Consider the following 13,551-nt stretch of genomic DNA (forward strand, 5'->3'; position numbering starts at 1 on the left):
TGGCCTACGCACCACGAAAGATTCATCCCGGAAGTAGTTATTGGTCGTCTCCATGCGCCGGTTCCTGGACATCGTAGAGCCAAGGCGCGAGGCTCGGACGGGGAGGTAGAGCTGGCGGGATTCTAAGAGCCCTCCGCCTGGGACGGGAACTGCTGCGCCCGCGGGGCTGGCTCTGGCGTCATCATGCTGCTCCTGCCAAGCGCTGCAGAAGGCCGGGGCACCGCCATCACCCATGCTCTGACCTCTGGTACGTGCCCACTCAACCCCTGCTCAGTCTAGCCTCAGCAGCCCCTGCCTCGGGCCTCCACCTTGGCGACCCCGAAACCTCTCTACCCTTGCCCCTGGCAAGTAGCTTATAGAGTGTGGGGCCGTGACAAGTGTCTTTTTGCTCCCTGCTATACAGAAGTCCTTCCCCAGACTGGAAGGAAGGAGGAAGGGGGGCGTCTTCCTTCTGCCCCCGCAGTTTCTTCCTTGTCTCGCGGCTGCTGACTCATGGATTGGGCGGAGGAGTTCGGGACCGAACCCTCCAGTACCCTAAAAAGGTTCTCATAAGCATCTTGCCTACGGCAGGAGACTGCCCACAGCGAGCACCCCACGTGCCGGGGGCCCTACAAAGCCTTACAGCTGGAGCTCAAACACCTCTCTCCCCTTTTACGTTTGCTCCGGCTTCGTTTTTTAAATGTCCCGACTCAGACACTGCTCCTCATATTCAATATGAAAACACCACTGTGTATGCTGGTGGTAAGACCCGTGTAAACAGACTTTTAAAGGCAGTCATTAAGTGAAACTTGTTCTGTGGAAGTCAACTATCTTCAGTTTTAAAAAAAAGGGGGGGGTGAAATTTGTCCTGCTGCTGTAGGTTCTTAGATTTATAGCCCAGGACAGTCATGGTATTGTAAACTTAAAGGGTCTCTAATTTCAGTGATTTCATTGATTACCATAGCCACGTATACAGACGCTTGTATGTGATATTGGACGTATCTCATGGCACGTGTTGTGTTCCTGCTTACAGAAGTTTCTGTGTAATCTTACAAGTAGAGGGAAAGGCTTGAAAGGTCATGTTCTTGAAAGCCACACCCACACTACACAGGTAGTGTTTCTTGAATATAGTGTTTTTGAATGCTCTCCTGTGAATGATAGAAGAAATCTTAATTTCCCAACACAAAACATGAAAAGTCAGCTATTTTTACAAAATTGTGGCCATTAGGTACAAGGGAAGACTTAAATCTGAGTTTTTGCCAGACAGTAAAGCTTTTTGCTTTCATTTGAAATATGAAATTAAAATTAAGATGTTCACTTTTTTCCTGACCCAAACTACCTTTTTTGAATTGTTAATGTACACATATATAGTGACTTACCCCACTTTCCAGGAATAATGATAAAGACTTACATTTATTTAACAGTTTGTGACTTTCAAAGTGCTTTTATCGTTTGTCATTCAATCCTTCCAAGGAACCAGATAAGATACGTATTGTTCCCATTTTACAGTTGAAGGCATCGTTGACTCATTTCATATAGCTACTAATTGTCAAACCTGCACTGAAATCCAGAGCTTCTGATTTCAGATTCAAAGCTGTTCCACTAAAGCACAGTTTCATTAGTAAATTCCTGTTAGCTGCTTGAAAATCGTCTTTCAGAAAAAATCATTGCTAGTGGATTCTTAAAATTTTTGAAAGCTATCTAAATTCAGGTATTAATAATTAAGATATTTTGAGTTATTTTTAGATTTTTGTTGATGAGGCTGGCTCTTGACAGTTTATAATTATTTATTGCTTTATTACAAGTCTAAAAGGAAAGCAGTTTGCAACATCTCTCCCTTTTCCTCATCTTCCTTTCATATCCCCAGAAAAGTATTGATTTATTGTTGACATTGCCCAATGTCTTGTTTTGTCAGATAACTGGAAGAGGTTGATTGAATCTCTCTCTGTAAATACTAGGAAATGATTATTTATTGATAACCCTCATGTTAACTGGATTACTGCAGTTATTTTCTCAGTTGATGGTTTTAAAATTATATTCTGATGCAGTCGCTGTTTTGATCTTATTTATTGCCTTGGAACAGATTTATTCCATGCAATACATTGAAGCCTCTCTTAACGCTTTCAATCACAGCCTCAACACTCTGTCAAGTTGAACCTGTGGGAAGATGGTTTGAAGCTTTTGTTAAGAGGAGAAACAGAAATGCTTCTGCCTCTTTTCAGGAACTGGAGGATAAGAAAGAATTATCAGAGGAATCAGAAGATGAAGAATTGCAGTTAGAAGAGTTTCCCATGCTGAAAACACTTGATCCCAAAGACTGGAAGGTACTTAATATCTGAATCTTGTTCGGTCAGATGGCAGTTTTCCATTATTAAGCCATGTTTTAAGATGCTTCAACAAAATAATCATGATTGAGCACCTGTTTATTGTTAAGCCCTGAGTGGGACAGCAGTAGCCCTAGGATACTATCTCTGATGGAGAAATCCAGAAAAAGCCATGTCTGAGTTGGTCTTAAAAGGTTAAGTGACAGTTTATGAAACAAGAAGGGAAAAAAGGTGTTACGGGCAGAAGGAATAGATATGCAAAGACACAAAGGAGTAAAAGAATATGCACTGCCTCTTCAGGGATTGGTGAAGGGTAGAGTAGCATATTGAGGGGTGGCAGTGAGAAATTAGACTGAAAACAGAGTCTAGATGAAACTCTGTTGTGTCCTTTTCATGCCATGCCAAGGAAGGAATTTATATTTTATTTTGGGGGCAGTAAGAAGTCATCAAAAGTTTCTGAGCTAATTTTAGAATAGTAGTTCTCCTGGCAGTACAGAAACTTGCTTGAAAAGGGAGGGCAGGACCAGAGGGGAAGGGAACAGTTTGCCTTTATGGGGCTAGTGCCGTAATCCAAGCCTGCGAATGAGTGCTTGATGCTTGAACTAAATTGGTAGCCAAGTTTTGAGGACAAAGGGACGGATTTGTTTTTCGGGGAGATAGACTTGACAGGTCTTGGAGACCTGGGCTGTGCCGCCCAAGAGAAGGGAACATACTGGGAAGACCCGTGATCATCCCAGCTTGAGTCACCGGCTAGACTGTGGTGTCAGTCACCAGCACAGGGTTGCAGGAAAAGGAAGTTTGTGGGGAGCGTCGTGTCTCTGCATCTGGAGCTCAGGAGTCCACACTAGAATGAACTGGGGAGTTGCGAGCATTTACAGGGCACCTACCGTCTTCTAGCCCTGGCATGGGTCACGGCACCTTGGACCAAAGTATATAGAGAGAAAGAAGCCCGAGGACTGAGCTTGGCAGGGCTTCGAGAAGCCAGTCAAAATGGCTGAAAAACGCTACTGGAAGATGGGAGGAAAACAGTGGATTCACAGAAACTAAAGGAAAATAACGTTTCAAGAAAAGAGTCAGCTGTGCTGCCACTGAGAGTTGAAGTCAAGTGAAGGCAGCTGGGTCATCTTGTGTTTGACAGCTGGAAATTGATACTGAAGAGAGCAGCTTCATAGCCCCTGGGGTGAGAATGGACAGAGCAGAACTAGATTGGAGTGGTTTGAAAATGAATGCTAGAGGGGGTAAAAATGTTCTGTGGATGGCTTTTTCAAGAAGTTTAATTTTGATGGGCAGCAAAGAAATGGAAGTGGGGTCATGGGAGGGTCTTAAAGATGAGAGATAACAGAGCTTCTTCGTACAATGATGAAAATAATCCAGTTGAAATTTAGAAGACAATTGAAAGATGCTAGCATTTGAGAGACATAGAGAAGGTGGTTCAGAACCAGGAGGGATGGAGTAATTTGTCTCGGTAGGATAGGCTTTCTTAATGGTGAGGGAAAGGGAAAGATGCATGGGTGCAGGTAAGATGGCAGAAAGATGCTGGAATTTGAGTAGGATAATTTAAATTTTTTCATTAAGCAGGAGGCAAGGCCATTGATGAGAGGGTGGAGCAGGGTCTGTGAGGTTTAAGGAAAGACTAGAGGACTGAAGTATGTAATAATACGTAATAATAGTCTTAGGGAGTGGAAAAGCAAACCAACTGGAACAAAGTGTGAGTGCCAGACATAATAAAGGAGCACATCCTTAGGGAGTTTGCAGTCCTGAATTTAAAGGAAAACCAGTCAACCCTATTTGACTTTTTTCTCCTGTGTTTTATGCCCTCAAGCCCTCTTTCTCCCCACTCATTCTCCAATACTAGATACACCCTTTGGGTAAGGAGCCTTCACTCAGGTGCTACCTCAATCTCTAGATTTGTAAGGATGTTAACCAAAGCAGAAATGAAAGCAGGTGCTTCCTATCCAGAGAAGCCTCATCCCCAGTTTCTCAAAATTTCCATCCAGCCTTCTTTGCTCCACGGCTCCTGTCCTGTCATTGCCACTGGCCCAACCTACTGGGACTACTGTAATGCTCCCCTCAGTTCTGAAATCTTCCTGGCTGTACCTTGATTTAAGGATGCCCATAGCATATTAATATGTATTAAGAGAAATACAAGACCAAGAGTTCTTTGGTCAAGTTTTGGAAAATGCTGGGCTATATAGGTTTCCGTCTGCTTGTTTTTGTTTTTTTTTTAATTGCAGGACTTCTCAGAGCCTTTGTTTGGTTTCTGTGCGTACAGATTATTAAGAAGGCTGTATACAATGGTCCACATTTCCCAAACTTCCATGACCTCAGAACCTGTTAATTTTTTTTATTCATTTATTTACTTATTTTTTGGTTGCATTGGGTCTTTGTTGCTGCGCATGGGCTTTCTCTAGTTGCAGCGAGCTGGGGCTACTCTCCATTGCGGTGCATGGGCTTCTCATTGCGGTGGCTTCTCTTCTTGAGGAGCACGGGCTCTAGGTGTGTGGGCTTCAGTAGTTGTGGCACACAGGTTCAGTAGTTGTGGCTCATGGGCTCTAGAGCACAGGCTCAGTAGTTGTGGCGCACGGACTTAGTTGCTCTGTACCATGTGGGATCTCCTCGGGCCAGGGCTGGAACCCATGTGTCCTGGACTGGCAGGCAGATTCTTAACCACTGCACCACCAGGGAAGTCCCAGAACCCATTTTATATGGAACATCTCACTAGACTTCTGTTATGAGAGTCTCACTTTGGGAAACTGTTTTAGGGTACCAACACAAGGAATACGATATATGGCTTCATTTCAAACTTGACTCCCATTTTGTGTCTTTATCAGAACCAAGATCATTATGCAGTACTTGGACTCGGCCATGTAAGATACAAAGCTACACAGAGACAGATTAAAGCAGCTCGTAAGTACTTAGTTATTTTGAAATAATCAAATATCTGGTATAGGAAATGTTATCCTCTTGAAAAGATATGCAAGATCATAGTCTATAGCCATAATTCTAGATTTAACATGTGTTCTATGGTATAATGATGTGTAACCACAGTCTCTTACCTTCAAAACCAGAAAAATGCAGTCTCATGAATGGACTTTCTCATTAGGAACAAGAAATCAGGGTGTGTGTGTGTGTTTGTGACAGGATAAAGAACACTATTCCAATAACAAGCTTTTAAAAAATAATATTTCACCTCCCCTTGGAAGTATGGCCAGCTGTACTTAGTGGAAGTTGCCTTGTTACTTAGATTTTTCAATATTCTTTTGTGATCTTAGGTCACATCTTTGTTGATACCACCCTGTGTCTTCTGCGGAAGAAAGAGTTATCTGATGTTTCATTGTTCTTTTCATTGACAAGGTTAAAAATTGGGGCGGGGGGACGGGGGCAGGAATTGTTGGCAACCCAGTCTTTATAGGCCTTATGAAACACCATCCCCTTAGTGCTGTGAACTGTCGAACTGTCCTGTCCTTTTCAGTCCTGTGGACGTAATTCCTTACACACCATTCGGTTCACCTGATTAGTAAAGTTTCATGAAAGAGGTGAAGGTGATGAGTTTTCTGTTTTGTCTTAGGACAGAGTTCTGCCCTCTACTCTAGAGAATGGATATTGAGGTCAGAGGAGGTAAGATTGTGGCCATATGGAAAAGGAGGAGGGAATCAGGGACAGAGAAAGTCTTGCACTTGGAGGAAGATGACTGAATGAGACCTACTTCACGCTGAAAAATGCTAGTTGAGCCTTAGTAGATAAACTCAAAATTTTCTCATTAATGCTTGTATTTAGGAAAGTCACAGGAAATACTTTTTAACAAGGTGAAGGAATTGATGAGATTATTTTAGACCTATGATTGGATTTCTTTAAAAGCTGGCATGATTTTAGATTAAGCATATGTTAGTGTGTATGAATAGTCATTGCAATATACATAAATGCCAGGAAAATTCATTTGCCCTGGAAAAGTATTTGCAAAGTCTTACTATATGAAAGAATAGCATACAGATACCAAATATTTTTTGACACATATAATTTGTGAAAGAACCAGAAGTGATTGAGAGCTAGGAAAGCAGTTGGTGTTTTAAGGTGAAGGAATTGTTTCTTTCTCTAAAGATAAAAAATGTATAATAATTGTAAAAGAAACATCCATTTGCTTGTGTTAAGTCCGTTTGTTTTATTGGGATAATAGAGTTTTTTTGTTTTTTTTTGTTTTTTTTTTTGTGGTACATGGGCCTCTCACTGTTGTGGCCTCTCCCATTGCGGAGCACAGGCTCTGGACGCGCAGGCTCAGCGGCCATGGCTCATGGGCCCAGCCGCTCCGCGGCATGTGGGATCTTCCCGGACCGGGGCATGAACCCGTGTCCCCTGCGTCGGCAGGTGGACTGTCAACCACTGCGCCACCAGGGAAGCCCCGAGATTAATTTTTGAATATTCTGTTGCCAGAAGTTTTGCACCCTGACTGTACAGATTATTAACGTTATGTGGGTTTGCGATTCACTCTCTGCCACCTTGCTGAATATTCTCAGTATTTATTCAGAAGCAGACTGTTGTTCTCTTTCCTCTGTCACTGTAAAATAGACAGTTGCTACTTACTGCTCTCTGAAATCTTGTCCAAAAGTAAAAATACAAAGTTATTCTTTGCAAATTTATAATCATTAGCACAGACAAACCTAATAATAATGTAAGACTGATGACAGTTGAGATCCTTCTAGTTCTTGAATCCTATCACAAACACACACATAAAGGAGGTTGGTGGGGTTTTTTTTACGTTTTATATATTTAATTAATTTATTTTTTTAACTGAAGTATAGTTGATGTACAATATCATAAGTTCCAGGTGTACAGTATAGCAATTCACAATTTTTAAAGGTTATATTCCGTTTATAGTTACTATAAAATATTGTTGTGTTGTACAACATATCCTTACAGCTTATTTTATACATAATAGTTTGTAAAAAGTTTTAATTTTGTTTATTGATATTTTGAATTGCTATAATGAAAATTAGGGATTCAATTACGTGTAGATAAAGTAAGTGGTCTTTTCTTCCTTTTCTGCATTATCTGAAAAGAATATACTAGAAAAGTTGAATGATGGGCTAAGAGAAAGTACTTGAGTACTAACAGTGGTATTTCAATGTTTTTCTTGAAGAAAAACTGCCACACTGGCATATGATGCATGTAGGTTTGCTATTCTTTACATGGAAGTAAAATCTTTGATTTGAACTTTCTAAAGTTAATCATTTTAGCTTAAAATACTTCCCATGTTTTAAACTGAAAACTGTTTCATATTATGCTTCTTAAAAATTTGAAATCAGAGACTTTTTGTAATAATCTGTAATGGAAGAGAATCAGAAAAAAAATATATATATATAAAAAACTGAATCACTTTGCTGTACACCTGAAACTAACACAATATTGTAAATCAACTATAATATTTTAAAAAATCATAGAGACTTTTGATAATAATAGAAATGTGAATGTACAATAAAAGCCCATTTGCTAATGTACCCTCAAAACATCCCAGAAACTATCTTTGGTGGGGAAGGGCAGAGAGGTAGGTCTTTGAAATTTCAGTAAATATACACAACAGCTGTTCTTCGGCCTCCATTGCCTTATTTTTTTTTTTTTCATTGCCTTATTTTTAATATTGGGTGACATCTTTTGCCTCTCCCAACCCCACCCCTGGAACAGAATATAGGAGAATCTCAGGATGCCCTACTGTACATGAATGACTAGAGGTGATTAGGTGGAAAAGTCAATGAAGAAAAAAACATTGTAGCATAAGAGGAGACTATCCAACAAAAAACTGAGACATACATCATCTGTCTCAGACTTTATAATCAGGTTCAAAAGAAAACTTAATTGCTGCATGTTGTCGGTGAGATATGAAGACACTGCCTTGGGGGCGGGGGGCGGGGTGGGAGCAGCATAGGCACTGCAGAAAGAGACTAGCGAGAAAAAAGTAGAATTGCCTGGAAACTAAAAACAGGAGAGCAGCATTTAGAATTCGAAAGGCTGACGTACAATTAGAAAACAAAGTAAAGCAGAGGACAGCCTTGAGGAATGCTCCCAAGATTCAGAAGGAAAGAATAAAGAGATGTCAGATTTCCCTAAAGAAGAGGTCAGAATGAATGTAACAGACAGTAATTGCAAATAAAGAAGAAAAGTTGCCTGAATTATTATAAAAAGATACGACTTGAGATAGAGAATGTTTGTAGGCATGTGACTTAGGTTTTACTCCTCAGCATTTCAAAGGAGAACAGATGTGAGTTAGGCCGAGCTGAACAGCATCTGTTTTGACAGCAGGGGTGGAAGAGCAGCGCCTTGAGAAGCTATAGCTTTCCCCAAGCACTGGCCATGGGAGGAGCCTGTGCTCTGTTCCTGCAGTGCCCAACAGTGGTGGGGTCATCACACCACTGAACTGTCTGGTATGGTGTGATTATTGTTCCTGGCTACTTAGCTTCCAAGCCTGATAGTCAGACTCTCAGTTCCTGTGAGCCACCTAATAACCTTTAAATAAATTCCATTCCTGCTCAAACCAGCTAGAAGGTGAAAACGTCTTCTCTTGAGTGTTAGGGGAGAAATTGATAATACACTTGACTATAAGAAAAATCTTGGAGCTCAAAAAAACCAAAAGTGTATTTGTCACAGTTTCTGAACCCTTGCAGTATATGTAGAAACAACTAAATATGCCCATAAAAAGATTTGTACAGAAATATTCATAGCAGCCTTATTCACAATATCCAAAAACTGGAAACCACCCAGATGTTCACCAACAGGATGATGGGTAAGCAAACTGCTGTATACAATAGGATAGTACTCAGCAGTTTTCAGAAAATTACTAATATACACAAGGTGGTGAATCTCGAAACATTATGTCAGATACAAAGACATACTGTATGATTCCATTTATATGAACTTCAAGAACATGCGAACATAATCTGTGGTGACGGAAATCAGAAAGAGGTTGCCCCAGATGGTAGGGGGTAGGAGTTGACTGGAAGAGGGGTACAAGGGAACTCTGAGTGATGGAAATAGTCTGTATTCTTTTGGGTGGTAGTTAAGTGAGTATATACAGTTGTCAACTTATTGAACCAAATACTTAAAATCTGAACATTTTATTCTATGTAAGTTTTCTCTCAATTTAATAAAATAGATCTGATTAAACAAACCAAAAAAAATCACTTGGGAAATGAAATATACTCTTTTGCACCTAGACAGAAATAAAAATTGTATTGATAGATTCTTTTCATGAAAGTAAGATCATTGCCTGTCAAAACATATGGGATGGCAGCTAGAGCTGTACCATCAATAAGTTCATTGCCTTCAACTATTGTGTTACGTTTTTTGTTTGTTTGTTTGTTTTTGGCCACGCTGTGTGGCATGTGGGATCTTAGTTCCCCAACCAGGAATCGAACCCGGGCCCCCTGTGGTGGAAGCGTGGAGTTTGAACCACTGGACTGCCAGGGAAGTCCTATGTTACTTTTTTAAAGGAGGGAAAAAATAAAATGAGCATTCAATTCAAATGTTTAAAAGAATAATACTAAGGAGGATGGAGGGACAAAATAGATAAAACAATATCTTACAATGGATTTGTGAGAAGAAAAAACAAATAGTGAAATACAGAAAGGATAAAAACAATTACAGAAGATATTTTTAACTGAGACCACTATTAAATGCAGTGAATTTGAAAATTTGATAAAATTGGCTTTTTTGGGATTGAAGAAATTTAAAGAGTTACCAAGAATTATCTCCTAAAAAATGTTTTAGGCCTAGGTGATTTCTTAGATGAATTTTTTTCAGATGCTTAAGGAATTGAACATTCTCATGCTGAATGTAAACTGTTTTTGGAACAATTCATTTTGTGACATTAATGTAATCCTAGTATGAAAACCTGGCATTGAAAGGCAGATATGGAGACACTAAAAAGTTCATGGTTGCCAGGGGTTGGGGGCGTTGAGGAGGGATGAACAGGTAGAACACAGAGGATTTTTAGGGCAGTGAAACTACTTTATATATTATGATGCATACATGTTATTATACATTTATCCAAACCCACAGAATGTATACCACCAAGAGTGAAAACTGTGGCCTTTGGGTGATTATGATGTGTCAGTGTAGGTTCATCAATTGTTAACAAACAGCAGGAATTCCCTGGTGGTCCAGTGGTTAGGACTCAGCGCTTTCACTGCTGGGGCCTGGGTTCCATCCCTGGTTGGGGAACTAAGATCCCACAAGGCACGTGGTGCAGCCAAATTAAAAAAAAAAAAAAACAACTAGATGAAAAAAAATTGTAGCAAGTGTACTGCTCTTGTGGGGGATGTTGATGAGGCGGGGCAGGGAGGGGAGGCTGTGCATGTATGGGCGCAGAGGGTATATGGATCTCTTAATCATCCTCTTAATGTTTCTGTGAACCTAAAACTACTTTAATTAATTTTTAAAACCTGGCAAAAAGAGCTTTTTTAAAAAAAACTACAAATACCACCCATGAATATAATACCAAAAAAAAAAAAAAGCACCCAGTTAAAATAATAGCAAATTAGGGCTTCCCCGGTGGCGCAGTGGTTAAGAATCCACCTGCCAACACAGGGGACACGGGTTCAGTCCCTGGCCTGGGAAGATCCCACGTGCCGCAGAGCAACTAAGCCCATGCACCACAACTACTGAGCCTGCGCTGTAGAGCCCACAAGCCACAACTACTGAACCCGCGTGCCTAGAGCCCGTGTTCCACAGCAAGAGAAGCCACTGCAATGAGAAGCCCGCGCACTGCTCACCACAACCAGAGAAAAGCCCGTGTGCAGCAACAAAGACCCAACACAGCCAAAAATATAAATAAATAAAACAAAATTAATTAATTTAAAAAAATAGCAAATTGAATTCAACAGTATATTAAAGAATAATGCCCATGAACAAGATTTCTCTTAGGAAATATGTCAGTGTGATGTCCTAAGAAGAATGTGAAAGTACATATAGTACAATTTAATATCCACTCCTTTTTGGTAAATACAACTTTGAAAGGAAATGCAGTTAATTCCCTACTTAGATAAGTATTTCACACTCACTGCCAACAAACTTTTAACTGTGTGACATTAGTGATATCACCATAAAAACCCATGGGGGAAGCTTACCTGCCCCTTACTTTTATGCTATTTGGGAGTTTGGGTCAGAGAATTAACGATATTAAAGGAGAGAGAACTGTTAGAAGGAAAGAAAGAAATATATTATTTGTAGGTAATATAGGATCTACCTAAAAACTGAAAGAGCTGAGTCAGGTAGCCAGATGCAAGAAAAATACACAAAAATAATACACAGTTTTTGGAAGTTACCATCAAATTAGAAAGCTATAGTCATTTTAAAGATAATCCTGGGACAGGAATAGGTAACCAGAAACAGACCCTGGTAAAATTTACTGTGATAAAGGAGGCGTCACAAATTAGTAGAGAAGGGAGGATTATCAGATGGTATTAGGACTTTGAAAAAAAAAATAAGCTTTTCAGTTCCGACCGTAGAAAATATTAAAATAGAAACATATATCTCAAACTTTTGCAGAATGAAAGACCTACATTTATAAGTACCAGAATAAAATTATAAAGGAAATGATCAGTAAATATAAATTAAACTGAATGTTTTTTGACAACAAGAATAATCACAGCAGTTGTGGAAAGCATTAGCATCAAACATGATTGACTAGGAGAGGCAGCATACAAGCACAGGCTTAGGAGTCAGGCTGCTTGGACTGGAGCCCAACTTGGCCAGGACTTTGGACAGGTTGCATAGAGGTTAAATGGTTATTTCACCTCTCTGTGCCTCATTTTCCTCATCTGTAAAAGGGAGAAACTAATAGTACTTTCCTCAGCGGGTTACTGAGAAGATCAACTGATAAAAATAGTGCTGGCGGGCTTCCCTGGTGGCGCAGTAGTTGAGAGTCCGCCTGGCGATGCAGGAGACACGGGTTCGTGGCCCGGTCCGGGAAGATCCCACGTGCCGCAGAGCGGCTGGGCCCGTGAGCCATGGCCGCTGAGCCTGCGCGTCCGGAGCCTGTGCTCCGCAACGGGAGAGGCCACAACAGTGAGAGGCACGCGTACTGCCAAAAAAAAAAAAAAAAAAAAGCTGGCACATATTAAATGCTCAGTAGATGTTGACAGCCAGCCATTAGTCATTGTAAAGTGACTCACACAAACTAAGAAGAAAAAACTGAGACAGCCTCTCTTTCCTCCATAAATGAAGGATGAAGGGTAGAAATAAAGAACAGCAAAAAATTTGTTGAGCACCAGTGATAATCATGTTTTAAATAATTGGGTCCAGTGTTGAGGTTGTGGTGAAAAGGATGTTCCCATAGGGGTGTGCAGTGGTATGACTTTTAGAACGGGACTTGTTCCTACATTTTCAGTCACTAATTCACTTCTCTGAGTATATCCTAAGAAGAAAGAGTCCTAAATATGGAAAAATACTTCTCTACAAAATGATTCAAATTGACTAACTTACAGTAGTGAAGAATTGGAAACAATCTAAATATCCAGCAGTAGAGAAACAGTTACATAAGTTATGGTAAATCTACTTGAAATACTGTATTAAGTAGTCATTAAAATTTTTTGAAGAGTTTGCAACAGCGTGGAAAATGGAACTGCTGTAATGTTAAGCTGAAAAAAATCACAACTTAAATTGGTATATATAAAATGATTATAGCTACATTTTTGAAAGCATATGCTTAAGGGGGAAAAAGTCTGTGTGGAAATACACCAAAATATGAACGGCACTTGTCTTTGGGTGCTGGCACTTTGGCCAGTTCTTAAAATAATTATTTCAATTCCTCTAATTTCTGTTTAATAAGCATATATTTTACTGTAGGAGAAAATATTTTTTAAACTAATACTATGCTATTAGAAATGGCTCCATTTAGCTCATCTTTATTTTTAGCTTTGATGCCTAAAAGGACAAATTATCTAAATCTGACTTATTTTGTAGATAAAGCAATGGTTTTAAAACATCACCCAGACAAACGGAAAGCAGCTGGTGAACCAATAAAAGAAGGAGATAATGACTACTTCACTTGCATAACTAAAGGTAAGAAAACGCTTTAGAGTCAGAAATTTCCGTTAGTGAAGATTATGTATTAATTGCTGGGATTAGGTGTCCTATGCGTATTGTACTTCATTTATACCATAACATTTTAAAACATCTTTAGTTAACATCTGGTTATTTCTGGTAATCTCCCCCAGAGCCTCACCGCACAAAGTGAGGCTCTCCTACCCAGCAGCATCAG

At 39.9% G+C, this 13,551-nt stretch overlaps 1 protein-coding gene across 2 annotated transcripts in view; it reads left to right on the forward strand.

Annotated features, from left to right (window-relative positions):
- The window catches only part of DNAJC2 (DnaJ heat shock protein family (Hsp40) member C2), a 27,493-nt gene continuing 13,942 nt past the window's right edge, over positions 1-13,551 (forward strand). The window contains exons 1-4 of one of the 2 annotated variants that reach the window (XM_067745994.1): positions 1-247; positions 2,113-2,303; positions 5,135-5,210; positions 13,254-13,352. In XM_067745994.1, the coding sequence (XP_067602095.1) occupies positions 184-247; positions 2,113-2,303; positions 5,135-5,210; positions 13,254-13,352 (430 nt within the window). In that variant the 5' untranslated portion in view covers positions 1-183. The remainder of the gene's footprint in view (positions 248-2,112; positions 2,304-5,134; positions 5,211-13,253; positions 13,353-13,551) is intronic. The other variant, XM_067745995.1, reaches the window with a different exon arrangement.

Source organism: Pseudorca crassidens, chromosome 8, assembly GCF_039906515.1.
Source record: "Pseudorca crassidens isolate mPseCra1 chromosome 8, mPseCra1.hap1, whole genome shotgun sequence".
In the NCBI taxonomy this organism is placed as follows: Eukaryota; Metazoa; Chordata; class Mammalia; order Artiodactyla; family Delphinidae; genus Pseudorca; species Pseudorca crassidens.